At 36.3% G+C, this 27,959-nt stretch overlaps 1 protein-coding gene across 1 annotated transcript in view; it reads right to left on the reverse strand.

Moving 5' to 3' along the window:
- Positions 1–27,959, reverse strand: part of LOC145999130 (uncharacterized) — a 64,095-nt gene that overhangs the window by 13,312 nt on the left and 22,824 nt on the right. Inside the window, exon 3 of the mRNA XM_083136065.1 lies at positions 4,080–4,127. Coding sequence (XP_082992191.1) covers positions 4,080–4,127 — 48 coding nt within the window. The remainder of the gene's footprint in view (positions 1–4,079; positions 4,128–27,959) is intronic.

The raw sequence follows: 27,959 nt of genomic DNA on the forward strand, positions 1-27,959 counted from the left end.
TGTATTCTAGAAAAACAAAGCCATCTTTAGTCAACGTCCAGGATTAACCGACGTGTATGCATATAAAGTTGAGGAAGATACTGGTAAACCAAAGGTATCTAGACAGTACTCCATACCTTTCTCGGAAAGAAAAGAAGTAGAAAGAGAAATGCAAAAAGTGATTGAATGGGAAAGTAGAGAAGATTTCAATAGTGTGTATGTCAGTCTAAGGCATGTGGGTGACAAGTCTGATGAAGGTGTAAGATTTGTGGTAGAATTGAACAAATATGTGAGGATAGCAAAGAAACAGATTCAGAATTTATCTAATTCGGATGAGCATCTGTATGAACTGATAAGACAACATGTTAAAAATGGAAATGGAAGAAAGGAGTAAGAAGAAAGATGTCAAATTCATACAATAAAAGAAAGAAGAAGAAGAGGAAATATGAACAATATAAACTTCTAAGAAAACATGCTAAATGGAAATGGAAGAAGGGAATACGAAGAATAAAATTGTCCAAGCCATGCAACAAAAGAAAGAAGAAGAAGATGAAAAAATATATGAGAAAGTGATCAGGGCAAGAACATTTTCCATGGTCTACCATTGATGTTCGACCAAAAAATTTTCATCCCAAGGAAGGGGATTTTGTGTTACGTTCCCAAATGGCCAGGATCAGTTATACAGCAGATGATAGATGGCAGCATGCAGCAAAAAGTGAAAAAACGCTGATTATTGGAATAATGCGAACGGAAAACATATGAAAGTAATTGTAAATTGCAAATAGTGAAGTTCATTATGAATGTTTAATCTGTGAATATGTAATAATGAATTGAATGAAGGTGTCAGAAATAAAGGATCATCATGAATATCATATATGGTTTGGCAGGAAAGGCAAAGAAGCCAAACGACAAGTATGATTCTGGGTCCTTACTGTTCAACAGGAACGAGCTTTTTTGATAGGCCTTTGGTTGTTTGTCCCATGGTGGCGCGAAGTTCTCGGCACTCTCGTGTGGTGCATATATTGCAGCCCCGAATTGAGGTTGAGCACGGGATTGGCGGCGATCTTCGATTACCCCTTTTTGGTTGGTTTAGGCAGTGGCGTAGCATGTCAGGCAGCAACCCGAAGTGAGCCATAGATACTTGGGGCAGATGCCTTAGAAGGTTGCTACAGAAGAAGAAGCCTGTAGTCAAAGAGGAAGCTTGTAGCCAAAGAAGAAATCCATATATGAATATAGAAGGTTGCTACAGAAGACGAAGCCTTACAGAAGAAGCCTGTAGTCAAAAGAAGAATTTCATAGAAGAAAATTTGGAAACACAAAACTCTAGATTGAAATTGGAAACAATTTATTAAGTGTGTGGAGAGAATATAAAACGTGTCTTTCAGAATATATGACGGTTTACTCCTTCTGTAGTGGGAAAATATGGTGTTTCCTTTCTCAACCTTTAATGTTGTTGTTCAGGTTTAATTGCCCCGAGGTATCTCATGTGCTAAGCTGGCAGGAGTCCATGTACCCGAGGAGAGGGTAGCACTTGATCACAAATTCAGTCTGATTCAAAAGTGTGGAACCACCCATATAATTTCTACACATATCACTGTACATGAAAGGAACCATATGAAGTAACTTGAAGACCAATTACTTCATCCCAGAGGTATGTTACAAACCCAATCAAACATCTTAAATTCAACTTAACTTCAAGTGGGAATAGGGGGAAGTGACATCAAAATCATGTGAAATTTTCTGGCAAAGAGAATGGTGAAATACATTTAACAATGTCTTCCATCATTTTCAATTTACTCAATGTTAGGGATAAAGACTGCCTCTGTTACGAGCATGATATTCATCAATGTTTGTTCCTTACGGAGTGAACTAAGATCCCATTGATCAAAGAGAACACTGACTCTAGCTTACATTGTGGTGGACAGAGTGCAACATAAGTTGCAGATCTCTTCAACTGCACACACACTGAGAGGTGGACGGCCAATTGCTCGTTGCGCAGTGGTGAAACTCGTCCACAAATTGATGCAAAGGGAAAGTGTGTGTGGTCACTATGAAGCTGCAACCATGGTTTTGGTAATGCTTGTAAAAAAAGTTCTGTGGGAAAGCTGATATTGTTGATATTTAGGCACATCATGTCAAATTCATGAAAATTAATTTCATCAATTTTAAGTTCACATTAAATGTTACAATATTAATTTCTCTCACTGCTGGTGAGAGAAAGATCTTTTTACAAACTACATCAGTGGTTTATAAATATCATTTTAAATGTATTATGTAATCTGCTGAAATATGATAATGTGTACATAGGTGACAAGTGCAGAGATCAGGCCAATAAAATCCCTATCCACAATGCTCACAATGGACAGGGGAAAGTGCCTGCTATGACAGATTCCTTCTCTGGTTTGTATCTTGGATAAGAAATAGGCATAAAAATTGGTTTGTCTGTTAAAAATCAAATATCAGTATTATCTTTCAACTACTGGTGGCACTTTTGAAAGCATGGTTGAGATCTCTGCTGGATATAGACACATTCCTTCTGATGTGAAGACAATTGATTCTGATAATGCAGATGTCGAGATCGTAAAGCATGTGAGATGTGCACAGAGTCAAGAGATTTCTATTTAGAAATACATTTAGGAACACTGATGGTATGACTTCTAAACATTCAATACAGATCACTGTTTGCACTACTTCCTTAATGACTTCTGTTTGGTGTGTAATCTCCTGACATGCAAAATATAATAACTTTATGTTTGCAGACAAAATATTTGATTCAAATTAAACAATTAATAGAATTGTGTTTTACTTTTGTGTCCCCATATGTAGTCTGCAGTTATCTTAGCAGGAAAATCTTATCACAAATTCAGTTTCTCTTTGATATGAAACATCCTCATATGTCTATTAAAGCTATCTTTCCAGCCAAAACATTTGTTACAAATTGAACACTTGAAAGGCTTCTCCTTAGTGTGAACCCTCATATGCTCATTAAGATAAACTTTGCAGGTAAAATCTTTGTTGCAAATAGAACACTTGAAAGGCTTCTCTTTTGAGTGAACAATCATATGTGCACTAAGACCTGATTTACGGGCAAAATATTTATTGCAAATTGAACAATTGAAAGACTTCTCTCTTGAGTGAATATTCATATGTACCCTAAGATCGCCTTTACGGGTAAAATATTTACTGCAAATTGAACAATTGAAAGGCTTCTCTTTAGTATGAATCGTCATATGCGAATTAAAATGAACTTTGAGGTCAAAATCTTTGTTGCAAATGGAACAATTGAAAGGATTCTCTTTTGAGTGAACATTCATATGTACACTAAGATCTCCTTTGCGGGCAAAATATTTATTGCAAATTGAACAATTGAAAGGCTTCTCTCCAGTGTGAACTGTCGTATGCGCATTAAGATGAACTTCACGAGTAAAATATTTATTGCAAATTGAACAATTAAAAGGATTCTCTTTTGAGTGAATATTCATATGTAACCTAAGATCTCCTTTACGGGCAAAATCTTTGTAGCAAATTGAACAATTGAAAGGCTTCTCTTTAGTGTGAACCCTCATATGCTCATTAAGATAAACTTTACGGGCAAAACCTTTGTTGCAAATTGAACAATTGAAAGGCTTCTCCTTTGAGTGAACAATCATATGTACACCAAGATCTCTTTTACGGGCAAAATATGTATTGCATATTGAACAATTGAAAGGCTTGTCTTTAGTGTGAACTCTCACATGCTCATTAAAATTATTTTTACGGGCAAAATTTTTGTTGCAAATTGAACAACTAAAAGGCTTCTCTTTTGTGGGAACACTCATAAGTGTATTATGCTCAGCTTCATGGACAAAAGTTTTCTTGGAATCTGAATAATTAAAAAGTATCTGTGGTTCATGGGTTATCAAGTCTCCTTTGTCAGATAAAGTGTTGTTGTAAATGGGGGCTATACATTGCTTTGTCCTGTTATTAGTCTTGAAAACATCAAGGGTTCTTGGTGAAGGTTCAGCCTCAAAATTGTCTTCTCTACTGATACATTCTGTAATTTCTCTTGGCTGCTCTGTTCTCTTAAGTTTCCTGCAGACATTGGCAAAAGTGGAACTGACCTTGACACATCTTGTATCTGTTCTTCCACATAGTTCTTGATCAGGTAGCTGAAATAAATATGATACAAATGTAGTTTCACTTTCTGAGTAAATAATGAGAATTACTGACATGTGAAAATCATTGAAAAGAAAGGAGAGTGGAATAGACTCTTGATGGGGACGTAATCATGAAAAGTAAATACCTGTATATTATATCTTCAAGAATGAATATTAATATTCTTTTTTACCATTTAATCAAAAAATATTCACATTTTTGCTGTAATTTTCATTAGGTTGGCCATAAAGGTTTTTGCATATTAATAGTGTGACATTATGTTGTCATTCCCTCTAACATTTACATTCAGTCATTCTTCTTCTTTCTGTTGCAGGGTAAACAAGAGATACTACATCCATATCTACTTGTGACCAGAGATGTCCATTTTAATAAGGACTGCCACTGCACCGTCAAAGCTCAAGGTCAACCTCAGCCTCTGAACTCCATTTAGGCCTCATCCTCACTCTGAGTGCTCAAGGTCGACCTCTGATCTTAAATGACCTCACACTCAGAATTCTCTTGCAGCGTGGGAACAGGTCTAAGGAACGAACATTTACAAGAGTAATTCATTCACAATAGTCTGAATTGGGGGATGCCTCACGTAATTCAGAAAATGATTTAGGTGTTGTACTCGCCTGACATTTTCAGCTACACACAATGTCCACTCCAATAATATTTATTAGCCACAAATATATGTTACTGTTCACCCTTCTCTTACTTTACAAAGCTCTCAAGATTGTAATTCCTTGTAAACATGAATGCCATAGAAATTGTAGCGTTTGCGATCTTATATACAAATTTACGGTGTTCATTTACTAACGAAAAAGAAATTGAAGTAGATTAACCGAAAACATACAAATGACTAAGCATCGCCAGTTCACACAGCAACAGCATGCATGTTTTGGCTGAGAACTGCCTGGGCTGGTGCTTGTGGGGTGGGGGGATGCTTGATTGTTTGACTCGGATTGCTTCGTGCGTATTACTTCTAAGGATTTTTTCTCATGCTTTGGAGTATGTTCTTGAAGAAAGCTGCATATAAAAGGATTGCGGCATTCGCATCTGAGTCAGTCTACAACTGTTAGCGAAGACCTGTCAGTAATCGCAAGTTTCTGTTCAGGCCTTTGCATATTGTCGGGTAATGGTAAAGTTACTTCTCGATATTTCCACGGTGAATTTTATGCTTGTGGCTTCTGATATAAGATGGGCCGCTGGATGAATTTGGAACGAAAAAGTGCAGATTCCAATGATGAGGGTGTGTCAAGTTCGAAGCAATGTGAACCTACCAGTCTTCTTAGAAAGTGCCGCAGTTATAGCAAGGAATATCTGTCCATGGGTTTCACGTGTTCAGGCCCAGAAGACAAGCAACTTCCACAGTGTGTGTTGTTATGACGTATTGTCCAATGAAGCCATGAAACCATCTGCAAAGGCATCTTCAAACTAAACACAAAGAACACATCATAAAGAGCATTGACTTTTTTAGAAGTAAGGAGCAGGAGCTTCGCAGAAGCAAGAAAATTGTGAAAAGATATACAAGTGGGTGCAACAACGAGAATGGCGTGAGGGTGTGACGCTCCAGGAGACCTGAGAACTCCAACCAGTATTTTCCTTAACTTATCCAAGAAGGCACCCCGTAGGCTTAAACAATCCACCTGTCCTCTCTATGCGACATCCACTACAATTTCCTTTCAAACCTGAGTTCTCACTGTTATCACCTTATTTTCAGGAAGCCCCCCACAGGTCACACTCGCAGCACCTGAAAGCGCAGGTGAGAGGAAATTTGCCAGGAGGATCAACTACCCCAAAGAACAATTTGAATTATTATGTGACGTCAGAAACCACAATTTGAGTCTCCAAAGTCTTTAATATTTTCTGAGAAATAGACACATCAAATGCTAGTAAGCAACAACTTTAGTCGCGAACACAACACACTCGAAGCATTCTACCTCTGTAAGGAACATAAAAACATTAGAACAGAATATCTCACCAAATATACATATCATGACTCGTGTATTTTGGGTTGAAATAGACCTTAGATTTCTTTAAACATATTTATTGATATGAAACTTTACATATCCACCACATTGGAATACGCAAGATACCCCACTACTTTGCGAACTAATATTGCAATTTATATGCAACATGAACAGCTGATTCCTTTTACTTCAAGGAAACTGGATCAAAGCTGTGAATGGCTTGACCCACATGGCAACACCTCATCTAGATACCCGAATTGGTCACTATCAATTACAGAACCACAAGTCGAACATTGAAAGATATATTCAACTTTCATTACTCAACTACTTCCGAGTTGTACGATAAATTGCACTTGATTTCTTTTAGTTTTGTTTTTACTAATTATACCCATATATGGTCACGTGACCGCAAGAAAATTTAAATTACCATATTTCCTTAACCATTCATGGTTTTCAATGTACTAACAATTGAGTAAGATACTATACAAAGTTCAACTATTTTTTATAGAAATATATAAGATTCTTGCTTCTTTATATATGTGTACTTGAACCAAATAATGAAAGCGTCACCTGTCAATTATTATCCACCATGGGGTTCAACACGAACTTTGCGAATTAATCCTGCGACACACACTTCACACGAATGCATGCATTTACCGACTATGTCAATTTGGTAGATCTACCTATTTTGCGACGACATGAGCTCATGCAGAAATGTTTAGATAACAGCTTACCTTGTGAAGCCGGGAAAAGATGCCAAGCCACAGTCCCTATGCGAACTGTTTGTGTATGATATTTTCATCATTTAACTTACACATCATCGTTCTCTATTGTCTGCAGACATTCATCGTCCATTAGCGGTATGGAAACAATCCTCACTTTTCGTCCCACAAACGTGTGACCGCCGAAATTCCACAGAAATACCTTATTTCCTCTCTTCACCACAATGCTCTTTTTGTTACCATTTTTTCCAGACAACTCCCGCTTTTTCTTCCTCTACTCCTTCCACCGTCTTTTTGTGTACAACACAATTAACTCGGATAACTTGTCAATTTACATATTTATATATCACAATACTTGGAGATGTATGTGTCAAGGATATTTTTGCAATAAATGTTTGAATAAACTTTCTATCTTTATTTATGTGATAGCATGGAGAATATCACACTGTAAGTTTTATAATTTATCGCCATCACTGCAAATTGTATTTGCATGCAGCCACCGTCACATCAAAATGTCCTTGTGCATAAGTGACAGAAAACTTTTTTGGTGGTAAATTTTATGACAATGCGATCTTCAACAACAATAGATCAAAATTTGTTACAAAGGTGCTTATATAAGAATGACTTTGAGTTTAACTTCAATATAACATTCACGTAAAATGTGATTTAAGAATTTTACAATTTATAATAACTTTCAAATGGTGCCATCTAGCGTTATTTTCTAGAATTGACGTGATTATAAGTATACTTTACCGCAGTTACGCTCCATCTATCGTGAATTCTCTGAAACTCATATTGTACAGGTTTATGGACGTGCGTTGGTTATCTAAATGTTCTTAACATTCATTACATTCTTTTAACCTTATGATGCCATATGACAATAACCGTCATAGGGCGTCATTTGAATTTTTTCACCTGATAGCAAAAACTGGAAAACCTCACACAATTGCTGAAGAACTTGTATTATCAGCTGCAATGATCAGTGCCAAAGATCTCTCTTTGATACCGTTGTCAAATGATACCATTAAGAAGCGAATCGTCAGTTTGTCCGAAAATATTAAGGAGCAGTTATTAGAAGAGTTTGCATGTAAAGATAGAAAAAAGCTAGAAAATGTAACAAAAACTAAAGTATACAAAGAAAATGTCTTTATTAATAATATGACAAATTGTTTATTCATTATTTAACAGTGCTACAATGCTTTGGATCGGACCAACGGAACGCACTTCCAATATTCTCGCAGGCCGTGTAGTGAGGCGGCAACGCTGTGCAAGTCACCTGCAGCCCACTGAGTCTGAGATTGGCTGCATCTCGCCATATGTCATCCGCACGTTTTCCATATTAGGAGTAGTCGATATTAATTTATATCTGTGGTCATACTTGAGATACACACGTTAAACTTCTGGATTTGGATCACATGTGTCATATGAATGGCTTTTTACAATTTCATTGAATTTGCAATTATGCATTTCAAGATTGCACGTTTGCCTAAAATTTCATTTTTTTAAGAATCTAGTGAAGATCCTCATTTGACTTTTTCCACAGAGATGCCAAAATAATCCGTCTTTAACTAACTAACTAACTAACTCTCTAGCCTTCTTAAACCCGAAGGTTCATGGCTGCAGCAACACAGGCCTTCCATCTGTCCCTATCTTGAGCAAGATCTATATACTCTTTTCCATACCTACCAATTTCCTTTAGGTCCATCTCAACGTTGTCCCTCCATCTTCGTCTTGGCCTTCCTACAGGTCTCTTACCATCTGGTTTCCCAACAAGAATCCTGTAAACTCCTCTTTCCTCTCCCATTCGTGCCACATGGCCTGCCCACCTAAGTCTTCTTGATTTAATTATTCTAATAATGTCAGGACATGAATACAAATTATGTAGTTCTAAATTATGTAACCTTCTCCACTCACCTGTCTCCTCATCCCTTTTAGGTCCAAATATTTTCCTAAGGATCCTATTTTCAAATACTCTCAATTTATGTTCCTCTTTCAATGTAAGGGACCAAGTTTCACACCCATATAATACTACAGGCAAAATTACGGTTTTGTATATTTTAACTTTTAGATTCTTAGATATTAAACGAGAAGACAAAAGTTTATGAAGAGAGAAGTAACATGCATTTCCTGAATTAAGCCTACTTTTTATTTCCTCTTTAATATAATTTTCATTTGTTAATATTACTCCTAAGTATTTGAATTTGGAAACTGTTTCAAACGAGTTGTTATCAATAATTAGATTTTGATTATTACCTAACACTTGGTTTCGGCCTGTAAGCATATATTTAGTTTTCTCTTTGTTAACTTCCAAACCTATCTCTTTAGCAGTTTTGAAAAATATTTTATGATGATGTTGTTAGGACCATCAATGAGCACCTTGAATCTGTAACAAGCAGATTGCTTACAGCAGAAAAAGAAATAACCGGCATAATTGAGAATCCAAAACATACAGTAATTCTTGAATTGTACAGCATCCCCAACAAAGAATATGATTCACCATTTACACCAGGTGGCAAAATATATATGCTATCCCCTGCACAATTTTATTATCAATTTTTTGTTGGGGGCACATTGAGACCAATCAAGATCAAATATTGGCTTCAACCACAGGCACACCACTACCCCACCTTATCAATAACAAATGCTGACAACAAAGTAAAAATCACCAGTGTAGAATTGGAGGATTTTACAGATCCCAATACATTAGAAACAGCATATGTTGAAGATGATGGATCTCTGGAAGTTAAAATACAAATAGGAGACAAATTATATTTAGAAAATCCTGCAGTATCAGCTGCTGAACACCCCATAGTTGCAATATTCTTGTTTACATATTATGTCTAGAAAAATTATTGTTGATGAATTACACAGACAGGCCAGACATAATTTTAAGAGACTCCCAGTATTCACAAAGGGCATAGATGATTTATGGCAAGGGGACTTGATTGAAATGGCAAGTGGACAGTTGAAAAACTTAGACAAAATCAACAAGGGCTACAAGTATCTACTCACTGTAATAGATACATTTTCAAAATTTGCCTGGGCTGTGCCACTCAAATCCAAGACTGGAACATGTGTTACAGAAGCCATCAGAACAATCATCAATCAGAGTGGAAGATCACCGCGCTATTTGCAAACAGATAATGGCAAAGAATTTTATAATTCAGTGTTTCAACAATTTATTAAAAGCCAGGCAAGGCAATACAACATTATTCGAGTTACAGTGATCTCAAAGCCTCAATTGTAGAGAGATTCAACAAAACCCTAAAAAATCTTATGTATAAACAATTTACACTTCAAGGTAATTATAAATGGATTAATATTCTTCCAGAACTTCTACATAAATATAACAACTCGGTCCATTCCACAATCAACATGAAACCCTCTGAAGTAACTTCATCTGATGAGCAAAAATTGATCAGCACTGTTTATTATCCTAAATACCAGCCAACAACAAGAAAGGCCAAATACAGGGTGGGTGATCAAGTAAGAATCAGCAAATATAAGCACTTATTCAAAAGAGGCTTTACAAGAAACTGGAGCACTGAATTATTTACAGTGGTTCAAGTTAAACCCGGGACCCTTAACACATATATAATAAAGGATCATCGAGGAGAAATTCTCAAAGGCAGATTCTATGAAGAAGAGCTCAGCAAAACTAAACAGCCTGACACATATCTCATAGAAAAAATCATCCGCAGAAAAGGCAACAAGTTATTTGTCAAATGGCTAGGACTTCCAGAACACAGCTGGATCGATGCAAACAAAATAATAATATGAGCACCTGGGATGTTATAAAAAGGCTGCCAGAACCTGAACAACAGAATAAGAGAAATGGCAACTTGCTGCCTGATAATATTAGGTGTCTTATTGTTGGGCCATCTGCTTGTGGTAAAACTACACTAATGATTGATAATTTTTTATTGGCACCCAACTGGTTAGACTGGAAAAACAGGCACTTGTATGTCTTCTCTAAGAGCTTGGAACAATTAAAATATCAGCAGCTGATGAAGCTATATGATGGATTGGATATTGCCACTTTTGAACCAGATGTTAAGCCACTCCATGAATGTCTCGATAATTCTGTTGTTGTGTTTGATGACATTATATTGGATAATCAAAACAAGGTTAGAAATTTCTTTACACAGGGGCGGCACAAAAACATTGATTGTTTCTACCTGGCACAGACTTTTTCTAAAATTCCGAAGCAGCTGATCCGAGACAACAGCAATTTTATATGTGTGTTTCATCAAGATCATACCAACCTCAAACACATACATGATGAATATGTTGGTGGGGACTTGAGCTACAATGATTTTTCCAAGTTTTGCAGTAGGTGCTGGAACCAGGACAGTTATGGGTTTGTCACAATTGATATGACAAGAAAACCCAATAGTGGCAAATACAGAAATAAAATCAACAATTTTCTAGACATTGAAACATATATAAATAACCATGAAAAGGCCAATCATTGATGATCTTAAATTAAGAGATTATCTTGTAAAAAGATTTAAGGGATGGAAATCACAGAACTGGGGAATTTATGAACAACACAAACAAACAGAACAGCCTATCATTGATGCTATTAGTGAATTAGGTAAAAATATCAAAACTGTTACAGAGCAAAATCAAAATTTGATCACAGAGCTTGTACCTGTAGCTGCAAGGAACATATTAGATTATCCAATCACCCCACTTTCCAGTATTCATACACCTAGTCCTATTGCTCCTCGAAGAATTGAAGCTACTCAGGATCCTATTGAATTGGGTCTTCTTGCTCAAAAATATTTAACCACACCTAAAGACAATAAAGATGAGGTGTTTGGCTTATATGCTGACACAGAGCGTGATGGTAGCATCATACATAGAATTGGCAATTTCAGAGTAACATTTATGGGAGATGATATAATTGTATATTCAGAATCTCATCTTGGACAAAGAGCTGGTTTTGTTAAATATCCCGGCACACCTGGGTTGTGGGAACTGATGACTAGGAAAAGGCCTGGTAGCTATACAGATCAAGATTATGAATATTACAAAGAAATATTAATAAAATCAGATGCTCTATACCAGAACAATGATCCCACACAAAAAAGAGTCAAGTCTAGCAGTGGGGCAAAATACAATAATTTAATCAAGCCCATATGGTCACAGATCAAGACTGGCAGTGGAATCAAACAATACAACACCCTGCCTAAAGAATTTGTGTGGGTTGATGATGTCAGGAAACTTGTAGATAGGTTATTGGTGATAGCTGGGGAGGAAAATGCTGGCAACAACAATTTTTACAATGAAAAGGTTGGAATTATGGACATGATAAGCACAAAATTGTCTAATTTTATAGTGAATGACACTAAGGGGATTGGATATCTCATAAAAATTATTAATACTCTACCACCTAAATTTTGGAATATTTCTGAGGGTCGGGGCCTGGTTAATGACATTATAAACAAGCTGCCATTTGAACTACACATTCCAGGCTATCAGTATTGTGGTCCAGGCACAAAATTGGATCATAGATTAAACAGAGGGGATCCTGGTGTAAATCCCCTAGATGCTGCTTGTAGAGACCATGACATAGCATACAACACACATTCTGATCTTGACAAGAGACATGTTGCAGACAAGAAATTAGAAGAGGCTGCATTTGGTAGATTTGTAAGCAAAGATGCTTCTTTGAGTGAAAAAATAGCAGCATTGGGGACCACCATAGTTATGAACACCAAACAAAAACTGGGGTGGGGGTTTGTGAATATATATATAATAAACCTAGAATGAAGGCCAAGGGTGTTATGTATCAAATACCTTATGCGGGTCTCAAATCTCTTGGGCCTATTGATAGCCTTTTGACCAAAAAGCAGCGCAAGAAAAAAAATTCTTGTATTGCAAAGGGACATGGTATGAAATTGTTGCTTAGTACCCCCCAATTAAAAAAATTACAGCAATCAAGAAAAAAATCACATGTGGGGGGATTTATATTTACCATCCCTGCCATCTTAGCTGCTCTCGGGGCTGTTGGGAGCTTGGCTGGGGGATCAGCTGCCATAGCAAAAACAGTAATAGATGCCAAAAAAAATAGGGCAGAATTAGATGAGCAGAAGCGCCATAACCTGGCCATGGAGAAACAAGGCAAAGGTGTTAAGAGAGCCATGAATAAGTTTAAAAAAAACAAGAGCCGCTTACAAACCAAGATATTGAAGCTTTAATCAAGCCACTGGGCATCAAAAATTTTAGAGGTGTGTACATGTCTGATTCTTTACCAGAACAACCACTCAACAAAGAGTGTGGCATTGTTAATTTGGATAAGTACAAAAATCAGGGCACTCACTGGATCTGTTATCTTAAATATTTAAAAAATGAGGCATTTGTGTTTGATTCATTTGGAGGTGTTCCACCTGAAAATTTAGTAAAATATCTAAATTCAGCTAATCTTTATTACAATAATGCCCGTGTTCAAAATTTCAAAGATGTTAATTGCGGACATTTGTGTTTATCTGTTCTTAGATATATGTCTCAAATAAATAAACCATCAATTGAAAATTTTCTAAAGGCCCTGTGGTATCTGAAACATCATGGGGGTATTCCATCTCACCAGCCAAAATTCAATATTGAAACTCAAATTGCATGATGACATAGTGTATCCCAAAACAATAGCTCTCAGAGCATTTTACGGCATGTACTTGATCCCTAATATTACACACCACAACAACAAAATTGCAGTAGGGGATCAAAAAATTGTCATCACTCCAGGGCAATATAATCTGTCCACTCTAAATGCTCAATTACCCAGAGGTGTAGTGTTAAGTCAAAATTCTGTCACTCACAGAGTAGAGATTGTATCTGCTACAGAAACAGTGGATCTGGGTACTATAGGAGAGCTGTTAGGCTTTGAGAACAACACAAAACTTGAACCGGCCATCAAACACACTGCTATTAATATACCTAAATTCTTAGCCATAGAGACTCTGAATATTCACTGTCATGTGGCCGAGGGTATGATCACCAAATCAAATGGTATAGGCACTCACAAACAAACTGGCATCATTGCAACATTCAAACCTAATTCTGAATTTATGGAGCCAATCATCTACAATCCATCCCCAACATTATATTTTCCTGTGTGCCATAATAGAATAGATAATATTGAATTGATGGTCACTAATGAAAAAGAAGAATTAGTTGATTTTGCTGGAGCCACAACAACTGCAATCATAGAGATTAATATTTAAATAAAAATACATACAAAAAAAATGGAAAATATTGAGAGTTATGAGCTACAATCATTCCCCCCAAACAGGAGGACATTTGCAAATTTAAATCAACCCAACACAGAGATTGAGGTTGATCTTGATGTAGGGGATGGCTTTATACACCCCCACAGAGCAGATCTATACATCAAATTTGATGTTGTAAAGCTCGATGGAACAGATTATCCGGCAAATTCAAATATAAGATTGGTGGACAATTTTGTGCCGCATCTGTTCTCTGAAATTGAGATCAGAAAGCATGGTGTTGTTATAAACAGAGTAGATTATCCCGGCATTACCTCCACAGCTTTGGCCACATTAAAATTATCCAAAACCGAGGCTTCTTACTACAAAATAGGTGGATTTGAGGCTGGTGATAAAATATTAACCAAGAGCCACACAGTGCTGTTCCCTATGCGCCTGTTGCCAGGATTCTTCTCAGATTACAAAGATATTATGTGGAAGGGTGGTTTAAGAATCACATTTAGAAGAGCTGCCAATGATAATAATGCTTTGATGAGGTACAGCACATTAAACTCTACAGGGGAAGCTCTGCCCAATACCCTACCTGATGAAGGCAAATGCATTATTCAGACTATGGAGCTAAGAATCCCAGTTGTTGAATATGAGGCCAGTTATGCTCTTAAATACAAAGCAGATATAATAAAAAATCCACAAGTACCTTTACAATTTTATACATATCAATGTGTACAGAAGCCTGCAACTGGTACTTATTATGAGTTTGATGCTACAAATTCATTCTCCAGTATACAATACGACATGCCGGATTTTGTGGTGGTACTGTTTCAGACTGGAAGACACAATAATCAGGAAAAAAATTCAAGTAGATTTGATAACTGCAACATCAAGAACATATATCTTTAAAATGGCAGAAATGAGGTATTCCCTAGAGAAAATTATAATTTAGACATTTCCAAGGATGATTTCCTTAAATTATATGAAGCATTTACAGCATACAAAAGGGTCACCACTGGCAATACTGACATGTATTACACACCAGATGAATTCAAAGCACAGAGACCCATGTTTGTAATCAACACTTCAAAAAGAAAACAAGTTGTGGTTATTGACAGGACAAACATTAAAATTATCTGTGAATTCCACGATACACTCCCCGATGACACTATATGTAGTGTTATTCTCATAGGTGAAAAATCATATGTTTATCAATAGTTGATTATGAACTGTATGATGTTAAGTTCCCCGTTCTTGCAAAATGGAAGAAAAAACTACACTTTTTAGTAAATTTTTCATTATAAAAAGAAAATGCAATGAAGAATAATTTTCAGATGACACTTATTAAAAAATAGACAATTGAAGCTTTCCAATGAGGTATATTTGACTATTTTCCACCTACGGAATACAATTTTACAAGTATGTAAACAGAGGGCTCAATATTTTTGTCATGGACAGTAGGTTTAAACATACCTCTGGGATGACGTTACTTCATATGGTTCTATTCATGTACCATCTGAAGAAATTATATGGGTGGTTGCACACTTTTGAATCACACTGAATTTGTGATCAAGTTTGGATTTGTTTTAGAGTTACTGTGAGTGAATGAGAATGAATATATTGTTTTATGCATGTTGAAGAATTCTGTAAGTTATAACATGTAATATAGCTATTTCAAAAATTTCCATTCTTGAGAAATCACCATATAATTTCACTGTCTCATGTGAACTGACAGAACCCTAAAAATATGTCTTGTTTTCTATTTTGCACTCTATATGCAATATGCTGTCTTTTTATAATAGAACACTATGTATGACTGTATTATTTATTTTATTTTGAATACTTCGTAAGATTGTTGTTGAAACACAGTTCTTAGTATTGATCACAATGAGAACCCTTTTAAATCCCAACTTTAGAGTTCCACATTTTTTTTTTTTTGCACATTAGGTTTCACATCAAGGAGAAGTGTTTCAATTGTTTAACTTTGAACATAGATTTTACCCATGAAGATACTTGATATGCATATGAGAGATCATAGCAAAAGACAATGCAAATGGAAAAAAATGTGACCTGTACACAAGAAGTAAGGACAGCATGATATAAAAATTAAGTGCCTATGCAAAATATCCTAGTGGTGGGGATGTAATGTGGGAATTCTCTAAACTAGGAAAAAGTATCACCCCACCTTTCCTCCACTTGATGTATTGCTGGCCCCCCGCCTCTGAGAAAAATCTTGTGGGTGGCCTTGATTAAGCAAATAACGTCCAATTATAAGCATGCATTGTATATTGGTAAAAGGGAAGTTCTGCATGTGAGGTTTAAATGAATGGAAACTAGTTACAGCCTACTAAATAGTATTCTGGGAGCTCTTTGCAAACATTTATAAGATTATTAAGATAATAAACCAACTAAGTTCATCTCCTCTCTAAGTTCATCTTAAAGTTTCCCTCATGACTCTAGTCGCAAGTGTTTCATAGTTGTAGTAAAATTACGAAAATGCAAACTTTTGTTGCATAGAAGTTAAAGAAATTTAAATTTTTTACTAAACCATTATCTATGCAGATTGTGCTTTTAAATACCTTGCAGCATTATAAACTGCTCAGTACCATGAACATAGGATTACCCATTAACATTATCACATATTAAAATTATATCTTCTTTATTCTAAAGAAGAAATGTGTTCTTTAATAAATTTACAACCATCTATAATAGCGTATTTATTCCTTTTAACGATTCCATTTCGTTTGTATAAGATGATGTGGGGATCACCTGTCTCCCAAGGAGAATGCCTGTGATGATTTTTGTATTGGATAAAAGGATGAATAAAGTTAGCCCCAGCTAGCTGTGCTAGCTAGAATTGTGCTGGAGAATAGGCAACTCAAGGAAATATTGTAAACTGTACAAAGAAAATTGAGGTTTTTGTTTTTTTGAAAATATATTATTTGTATATTCTTTTAAAAGTTCATGTTTTCATTGTCCAAGAAACATTTTATGAAGCTTTTAGGAAATCCTTTCCCTTGTGTATTGTACTAAGTATTGCAGTTCTGAATAGGTTTTGTGTTCGCACAGTACACATTTTAAAAAAAATATATATATATTTTTTGGTGCTTCCCAGCAGCAAGCTTAGAATTTAAAGAAAACAATCCATTTTCAAATTGCACAGAAGTTCTTATAAGAATTAAATAGCAGTAATGAAAAAGAGCACTTATTTTTTGAACTTTCAGACATTTATCTTTTGGAAAGCAACCTTCAGAAATAAACACAGTGTCATGTGTTGCTCGGTCTATTGGAATACACGATGAATGCTTGCTTATAGATTGAAGGGGCTGTATCATTTGTCATTTCGGTATGAAATTCCCATGTCTCTTGTCGATTCACAGGTGACAAGCAATATATGTTGCTTGGAAACGAACCCTTAATAATACATGAAACCTTTCGAACTGTATACTGTCTTGCCTCATTTCGTTATTCGTGGGGTGAGTGCATGCAGCTCGACTGAAGAGTCATTTGTTGTTTCGGCGTGAAACTTCCGTGTTGCTTGTTGCCCATCTCTTCAGTATGCACGCTCCATTAAGGGAGAATTTAGATCGAAGTGACAAGCGACACAGGCCCCTTCAGTCTATAAGCAGTCCCGAAAAGTCTTGAAAAGTCGAGACCGGGAAAAATATTTCCCATCCCAATCCCGACTTCGGTAAATGACTTCCCGATTTATTGGGATCCTGAGTAGCCAGGAAATACCGATTGGTCATTTTAAAAAGTTGTTAATTCTCTACGTTTTCTGCATTGCAAGTGTCTGGAACTTATAGAAAATTGTTTGTTTTTATTGCAGAAGTGCAAAACCAATCACTTAAGTTGAAGATGAAGCGTAGAATTCTAGATTTTCAGAGCTTCTGGAAATTTCGAAAATTTCCCGACTTTGGCAGGAAATGGCGAATTTTTCCCATCCCGAATGTCGGGATTAAAAGAAATTTCCATCCCGATTCCCGTCCCAACCAAAAAAATTTTCTCCCACACACCCCTAAAGATTAATGTTCACATACCTGTAGGTGTTGATGAATGGTTTGCAAGCAGTAACAATTTACACTGCAGAAAATCAGCAACAAAGTACTTGTATCCTCTATCGCTATCACAGATCAAATAAAAGGACTCCTTGTTTTGAAGCTATCAGCTGAGTGGACCTGTATGTTGCCCCCTAGGCAACTTCATGAAGCAGACTATATTTCCAGTATGAGGAAGGTTGATATCTGGAAATCTTTGACAAGACAAGAGACCTGGCCCTGGCAAGGATTAAATTTAGTTGGCATCTGTGCTTTCAGTCAGCCTTGAAATTTGGCTGATTTTACGTGATTCCACGAAAATCTTGAAAGGTGCAAAATTTAGCTCTTCTCCTCCGTCACAAATATTCCAGTAGTGTAAAATACAATATTATAAACTCAAGAAAGGATGAGCCCCTCTCAGGCAGATTTGCCTACACTTAAAACAGGCTCAACATGCCCATATGAGCTTTTTGCTCAAGTGTGGAACCCTGCCTAATCAAAGATTTTTGTAAAAATGCCCTCGGGAAGTTCCCGTGAAATGATGAGCCCCCTCAGATTGATTTGCCTACACTTATAAAAGGCACTTCTGTGAGATTGTTGTCCATAATTCTGTCAAAAATATGCCCCTCTTCATATTTTTTTTGACCACACCTAAAACTACGCCAAACGTATTAACACACACACACACACACACACACACACACACACACATATATACATATTTACTTCCGGTTTAAGTTCAATTGGGCACCAGGCTCAACTTGCATATCTAATACTAAAACAATGTAATTCTTCTAGAATTGCTCTGTGACTCTCTCATTTCTTACATCATAAACATATGATTTTTCACCTATGAGAATAACACTACATATAGTGTCATCGGGGAGTGTATCGTGGAATTCACAGATAATTTTAATGTTTGTCCTGTCAATAACCACAACTTGTTTTCTTTTTGAAGTGTTGATTACAAACATGGGTCTCTGTGCTTTGAATTCATCTGGTGTGTAATACATGTCAGTATTGCCAGTGGTGACCCTTTTGTATGCTGTAAATGCTTCATATAATTTAAGGAAATCATCCTTGGAAATGTCTAAATTATAATTTTCTCTAGGGAATACCTCATTTCTGCCATTTTAAAGATATATGTTCTTGATGTTGCAGTTATCAAATCTACTTGAATTTTTTTCCTGATTATTGTGTCTTCCAGTCTGAAACAGTACCACCACAAAATCCGGCATGTCGTATTGTATACTGGAGAATGAATTTGTAGCATCAAACTCATAATAAGTACCAGTTGCAGGCTTCTGTACACATTGATATGTATAAAATTGTAAAGGTACTTGTGGATTTTTTATTATATCTGCTTTGTATTTAAGAGCATAACTGGCCTCATATTCAACAACTGGGATTCTTAGCTCCATAGTCTGAATAATGCATTTGCCTTCATCAGGTAGGGTATTGGGCAGAGCTTCCCCTGTAGAGTTTAATGTGCTGTACCTCATCAAAGCATTATTATCATTGGCAGCTCTTCTAAATGTGATTCTTAAACCACCCTTCCACATAATATCTTTGTAATCTGAGAAGAATCCTGGCAACAGGCGCATAGGGAACAGCACTGTGTGGCTCTTGGTTAATATTTTATCACCAGCCTCAAATCCACCTATTTTGTAGTAAGAAGCCTCGGTTTTGGATAATTTTAATGTGGCCAAAGCTGTGGAGGTAATGCCGGGATAATCTACTCTGTTTATAACAACACCATGCTTTCTGATCTCAATTTCAGAGAACAGATGCGGCACAAAATTGTCCACCAATCTTATATTTGAATTTGCCGGATAATCTGTTCCATCGAGCTTTACAACATCAAATTTGATGTATAGATCTGCTCTGTGGGGGTGTATAAAGCCATCCCCTACATCAAGATCAACCTCAATCTCTGTGTTGGGTTGATTTAAATTTGCAAATGTCCTCCTGTTTGGGGGGAATGATTGTAGCTCATAACTCTCAATATTTTCCATTTTTTTTGTATGTATTTTTATTTAAATATTAATCTCTATGATTGCAGTTGTTGTGGCTCCAGCAAAATCAACTAATTCTTCTTTTTCATTAGTGACCATCAATTCAATATTATCTATTCTATTATGGCACACAGGAAAATATAATGTTGGGGATGGATTGTAGATGATTGGCTCCATAAATTCAGAATTAGGTTTGAATGTTGCAATGATGCCAGTTTGTTTGTGAGTGCCTATACCATTTGATTTGGTGATCATACCCTCGGCCACATGACAGTGAATATTCAGAGTCTCTATGGCTAAGAATTTAGGTATATTAATAGCAGTGTGTTTGATGGCCGGTTCAAGTTTTGTGTTGTTCTCAAAGCCTAACAGCTCTCCTATAGTACCCAGATCCACTGTTTCTGTAGCAGATACAATCTCTACTCTGTGAGTGACAGAATTTTGACTTAACACTACACCTCTGGGTAATTGAGCATTTAGAGTGGACAGATTATATTGCCCTGGAGTGATGACAATTTTTTGATCCCCTACTGCAATTTTGTTGTTGTGGTGTGTAATATTAGGGATCAAGTACATGCCGTAAAATGCTCTGAGAGCTATTGTTTTGGGATACACTATGTCATCATGCAATTTGAGTTTCAATATTGAATTTTGGCTGGTGAGATGGAATACCCCCATGATGTTTCAGATACCACAGGGCCTTTAGAAAATTTTCAATTGATGGTTTATTTATTTGAGACATATATCTAAGAACAGATAAACACAAATGTCCGCAATTAACATCTTTGAAATTTTGAACACGGGCATTATTGTAATAAAGATTAGCTGAATTTAGATATTTTACTAAATTTTCAGGTGGAACACCTCCAAATGAATCAAACACAAATGCCTCATTTTTTAAATATTTAAGATAACAGATCCAGTGAGTGCCCTGATTTTTGTACTTATCCAAATTAACAATGCCACACTCTTTGTTGAGTGGTTGTTCTGGTAAAGAATCAGACATGTACACACCTCTAAAATTTTTGATGCCCAGTGGCTTGATTAAAGCTTCAATATCTTGGTTTGTAAGCGGCTCTTGTTTTTTTTAAACTTATTCATGGCTCTCTTAACACCTTTGCCTTGTTTCTCCATGGCCAGGTTATGGCGCTTCTGCTCATCTAATTCTGCCCTATTTTTTTTGGCATCTATTACTGTTTTTGCTATGGCAGCTGATCCCCCAGCCAAGCTCCCAACAGCCCCGAGAGCAGCTAAGATGGCAGGGATGGTAAATATAAATCCCCCCACATGTGATTTTTTTCTTGATTGCTGTAATTTTTTTAATTGGGGGGTACTAAGCAACAATTTCATACCATGTCCCTTTGCAATACAAGAATTTTTTTTCTTGCGCTGCTTTTTGGTCAAAAGGCTATCAATAGGCCCAAGAGATTTGAGACCCGCATAAGGTATTTGATACATAACACCCTTGGCCTTCATTCTAGGTTTATTATATATATATTCACAAACCCCCACCCCAGTTTTTGTTTGGTGTTCATAACTATGGTGGTCCCCAATGCTGCTATTTTTTCACTCAAAGAAGCATCTTTGCTTACAAATCTACCAAATGCAGCCTCTTCTAATTTCTTGTCTGCAACATGTCTCTTGTCAAGATCAGAATGTGTGTTGTATGCTATGTCATGGTCTCTACAAGCAGCATCTAGGGGATTTACACCAGGATCCCCTCTGTTTAATCTATGATCCAATTTTGTGCCTGGACCACAATACTGATAGCCTGGAATGTGTAGTTCAAATGGCAGCTTGTTTATAATGTCATTAACCAGGCCCCGACCCTCAGAAATATTCCAAAATTTAGGTGGTAGAGTATTAATAATTTTTATGAGATATCCAATCCCCTTAGTGTCATTCACTATAAAATTAGACAATTTTGTGCTTATCATGTCCATAATTCCAACCTTTTCATTGTAAAAATTGTTGTTGCCAGCATTTTCCTCCCCAGCTATCACCAATAACCTATCTACAAGTTTCCTGACATCATCAACCCACACAAATTCTTTAGGCAGGGTGTTGTATTGTTTGATTCCACTGCCAGTCTTGATCTGTGACCATATGGGCTTGATTAAATTATTGTATTTTGCCCCACTGCTAGACTTGACTCTTTTTTGTGTGGGATCATTGTTCTGGTATAGAGCATCTGATTTTATTAATATTTCTTTGTAATATTCATAATCTTGATCTGTATAGCTACCAGGCCTTTTCCTAGTCATCAGTTCCCACAACCCAGGTGTGCCGGGATATTTAACAAAACCACCTCTTTGTCCAAGATGAGATTCTGAATATACAATTATATCATCTCCCATATATGTTACTCTGAAATTGCCAATTCTATGTATGATGCTACCATCACGCTCTGTGTCAGCATATAAGCCAAACACCTCATCTTTATTGTCTTTAGGTGTGGTTAAATATTTTTGAGCAAGAAGACCCAATTCAATAGGATCCTGAGTAGCTTCAATTCTTCGAGGAGCAATAGGACTAGGTGTATGAATACTGGAAAGTGGGGTGATTGGATAATCTAATATGTTCCTTGCAGCTACAGGTACAAGCTCTGTGATCAAATTTTGATTTTGCTCTGTAACAGTTTTGATATTTTTACCTAATTCACTAATAGCATCAATGATAGGCTGTTCTGTTTGTTTGTGTTGTTCATAAAATCCCCAGTTCTGTGATTTCCATCCCTTAAATCTTTTTACAAGATAATCTCTTAATTTAAGATCATCAATGATTGGCCTTTTCATGGTTATTTATATATGTTTCAATGTCTAGAAAATTGTTGATTTTATTTCTGTATTTGCCACTATTGGGTTTTCTTGTCATATCAATTGTGACAAACCCATAACTGTCCTGGTTCCAGCACCTACTGCAAAACTTGGAAAAATCATTGTAGCTCAAGTCCCCACCAACATATTCATCATGTATGTGTTTGAGGTTGGTATGATCTTGATGAAACACACATATAAAATTGCTGTTGTCTCGGATCAGCTGCTTCGGAATTTTAGAAAAAGTCTGTGCCAGGTAGAAACAATCAATGTTTTTGTGCCGCCCCTGTGTAAAGAAATTTCTAACCTTGTTTTGATTATCCAATATAATGTCATCAAACACAACAACAGAATTATCGAGACATTCATGGAGTGGCTTAACATCTGGTTCAAAAGTGGCAATATCCAATCCATCATATAGCTTCATCAGCTGCTGATATTTTAATTGTTCCAAGCTCTTAGAGAAGACATACAAGTGCCTGTTTTTCCAGTCTAACCAGTTGGGTGCCAATAAAAAATTATCAATCATTAGTGTAGTTTTACCACAAGCAGATGGCCCAACAATAAGACACCTAATATTATCAGGCAGCAAGTTGCCATTTCTCTTATTCTGTTGTTCAGGTTCTGGCAGCCTTTTTATAACATCCCAGGTGCTCATATTATTATTTTGTTTGCATCGATCCAGCTGTGTTCTGGAAGTCCTAGCCATTTGACAAATAACTTGTTGCCTTTTCTGCGGATGATTTTTTCTATGAGATATGTGTCAGGCTGTTTAGTTTTGCTGAGCTCTTCTTCATAGAATCTGCCTTTGAGAATTTCTCCTCGATGATCCTTTATTATATATGTGTTAAGGGTCCCGGGTTTAACTTGAACCACTGTAAATAATTCAGTGCTCCAGTTTCTTGTAAAGCCTCTTTTGAATAAGTGCTTATATTTGCTGATTCTTACTTGATCACCCACCCTGTATTTGGCCTTTCTTGTTGTTGGCTGGTATTTAGGATAATAAACAGTGCTGATCAATTTTTGCTCATCAGATGAAGTTACTTCAGAGGGTTTCATGTTGATTGTGGAATGGACCGAGTTGTTATATTTATGTAGAAGTTCTGGAAGAATATTAATCCATTTATAATTACCTTGAAGTGTAAATTGTTTATACATAAGATTTTTTAGGGTTTTGTTGAATCTCTCTACAATTGAGGCTTTGAGATCACTGTAACTCGAATAATGTTGTATTGCCTGGCTTTTAATAAATTGTTGAAACACTGAATTATAAAATTCTTTGCCATTATCTGTTTGCAAATAGCGCGGTGATCTTCCACTCTGATTGATGATTGTTCTGATGGCTTCTGTAACACATGTTCCAGTCTTGGATTTGAGTGGCACAGCCCAGGCAAATTTTGAAAATGTATCTATTACAGTGAGTAGATACTTGTAGCCCTTGTTGATTTTGTCTAAGTTTTTCAACTGTCCACTTGCCATTTCAATCAAGTCCCCTTGCCATAAATCATCTATGCCCTTTGTGAATACTGGGAGTCTCTTAAAATTATGTCTGGCCTGTCTGTGTAATTCATCAACAATAATTTTTCTAGACATAATATGTAAACAAGAATATTGCAACTATGGGGTGTTCAGCAGCTGATACTGCAGGATTTTCTAAATATAATTTGTCTCCTATTTGTATTTTAACTTCCAGAGATCCATCATCTTCAACATATGCTGTTTCTAATGTATTGGGATCTGTAAAATCCTCCAATTCTACACTGGTGATTTTTACTTTGTTGTCAGCATTTGTTATTGATAAGGTGGGGTAGTGGTGTGCCTGTGGTTGAAGCCAATATTTGATCTTGATTGGTCTCAATGTGCCCCCAACAAAAAATTGATAATAAAATTGTGCAGGGGATAGCATATATATTTTGCCACCTGGTGTAAATGGTGAATCATATTCTTTGTTGGGGATGCTGTACAATTCAAGAATTACTGTATGTTTTGGATTCTCAATTATGCCGGTTATTTCTTTTTCTGCTGTAAGCAATCTGCTTGTTACAGATTCAAGGTGCTCATTGATGGTCCTAACATCATCATCATGGCCTGGCTTGATCTTTATGTCCACAACAAGTTTCTTGTATTGTTGCACAATCTCTTGAAGCTGTGTGGCAAAAACAGACAGAGCATTTGCTTGATTGGATTCCATGGTCCCTAGCTGTTGCTTGATATTAGCTACAATTTGTTGCAAATTTTCAACAACTGCCAATTTTGAATTTTGAGCAGTAAGATCATGGACCTGTCTTCTGATATCCTCAAACAGGGCATGCAGTTCATTAATATGTTGATTAGTTGGTAGAGTGGCCACTGTCTGAGTGAGATGTTTGATCTCTGCTTGGATATTCTTGATATCTTCTGATTTCAATATCCTATTCACTGCCCTCTTAATATTTTTAAGTTCCTGTGATGTAGGAAGATTTGATACTGTATTTTGCAAAGATTCAAGTGCCAATTTTACATTGTTTAATTCAGAAGCATCAGCCACATTTTGCATAGCATTTTGGAGCAGGGCTATATCTGCCTGAGTGGGTGTGGATTGTTGTAAAATTTCAAGTTTTGTTTGAATATCATCAATCAAATGATGAAAATGAGATAGTTCAGATTCAGTGTTGAGGTTTTCAAGCTTTGTGATTTGGTGCTGGACACTAACAAGAGTATCTACAATACCGGGCAGGCGAGATTCTAGAGTTTCTTGTACATTTGCCAAATCACTTTGCACTGCTGCTATTGTACCTTCAAGATGGGTTATGGTACTTTGAATTTTTCCAAAATCTTCATATGTTTCAAGTTGCAGCTTAATATTTGCTACACTCAAAGCATCAGAAGATGGCAAATTGTTCATAAAATTTTCAAGTGTCTCAATTTTTTCTTTAACCTCGGCTATGGCATTGTGCAGAGGATCCAGATTAGGTATTTGGAGTGATTGAATCTGTTCTTTTAGAGTGGAAATCACTAGATCAAAATCTTCTTGTGATTTTATGCTTTTGACAATTGTTTGGAGCTGTGCCTGGACATTATTTATCTGCTCTTCCAATTGCTGTTTCAATTGCTCAGAGTTGGTGGCCTGGGTCTTAAATTTGGCTTGAAGAGCTGCTACAGCTTCTTCTAAACTTTGAAAATTATCTAATGTTGCCAGATCAGTATATTTCTGAAGCAGCACTTTGAGTTCAGAATCAATTTTAAGAAGAGGGTCCATGCATTGTGATTGCAAATTTTTAATTTCTAATTGAAGACTGGCATTGAGTGTGGTTTGTAAAGCTTGTAAATCACTTCTTAATTTCTTGACTCTGACATCAAGCATCAAAATCTCATCACTGTGATCTTCATGCCTTGTATGGCCAAATATATCATTAGGCATTTTTGTTTTAGTGGTTATTTATTATAGAGTATCTGATTCTTAATTCTATAAAAAAGGGTATAAGCTTGTCATATGATCCAGGGACCTCAATATATAAGCAGTCACCAGCAGAAACAGTATAAACAGTGCCAGAAATCATGTTTGAGTGCTTAATTCTATAAATATTTCTCCCTATTGAAATCTTGACATCACCCTCAGGGGTTGTAATAAATTGGAATTGCCCACCTACAGGTAATTGGTAATGATTTAAATTATTGTTAAATATGTACAATGTTTTGCCTGTTTCATCATCAACATCTGTAAGTATGCTGTTCAGATGAATAATTAAGAAACCACTCAGTTTAGATATTATATCAGAAGAGGGTTGTGGTGTCGGCAGGTCCATAATACCTTGTTTTTTAAACCCAAATAAGTTCATAGGCATGTTTATTTATTTCAAATCATGCTCTGTGTTTGGGCATTGATTGCCACTTTTCAAATCACAATGCCCCCAAGGTAAAGTATGTATGCCACATGATAAAATGCATCTCTTATCATGATGTGGGTCCAGAGCCACTTTTCTTACAATATTTGTAGTCAATAAGTGATCCACACTCTGAATTCTATTTTCTGATGTTCTGATTGTGCTACATGATTCGAGACAATTTTTATAATCTTCAAATTGGAGCTCATTTTCAACAGTTACTCTGCCAATGCCCTTGGCTTTTTTGGCAACAACACCACTACATGTTTCAAAACTGTACATCTTGGCCATTAACCCAGCAAATGCCACAATAACATCACCAAGTGTCTCATCTTTTAACTTGCCAGGCACCTTTTTGTTGTGGTGTTGAATCTCTGTATGTTCACTGGTATCAAAGTATTGAAACAATTCAGGCTGTGCAATATCTTGATAAACATCTTCTGTTTGAATATCAAGAACAAAACTATCAGTGTCCATGTACATCAATTTTACACAATCACCATAAAAAGGTTTCAACACATCATAATACAATTTTAACATGTGTAATTTGGCCAATTCCAATATCACAGCCCCTACATAAATAGGTTTATCAAACTTAATATTTGTTTTTTTCATGTTGAAAAGTGCCATATTTTCATCATAAATTCTTCTATAATTGAAATTAGGCTTTGCAACCAATTTTTTGCTCAGGCTGGGGTCAGTAATTATTTTAACATCGGTATGTTTTCTGACATTTTCAATAGTTTTGCCATATACAGAATTGACCATCAATTTAAACAAGGCCTTATCAAATTGGCTCTTTGCAGATCTTCGAAGCTCTGTATTTGTATCAATATATGGATTCAACCATTTTAAGTGCCTGAACCTCAAAACTTTGCCAATTTTGGTCACTTGAACACCATGATTCATCAGGAACTGGAGGTTTTTGTAATATATGACATATCCCTGTTTTGGCTCCAGTGTCATCATCAATTTCTTCTGTTTAGAGCCAGGTGAGCACTGAACCTCGGGAATTGGGGGCAGATCAGAAAATTTGTTGTGTAAATTATCTGGAATTGTCAGATCAACCTCTAAGAAGAGGCCATAGTCACTGTCATCAAAATCCTTAAGATTCTCAATATTGAAATCTTCAACCCATTCAAGCCCTGCATATGGCAGTTTTTGCATCATGGCATAACCATACAGGCTGTTTGCATC

Source organism: Lepisma saccharinum, chromosome 15 (genome assembly GCF_977018435.1).
Source record: "Lepisma saccharinum chromosome 15, izLepSacc3.1, whole genome shotgun sequence".
Taxonomy (NCBI): Eukaryota; Metazoa; Arthropoda; class Insecta; order Zygentoma; family Lepismatidae; genus Lepisma; species Lepisma saccharinum.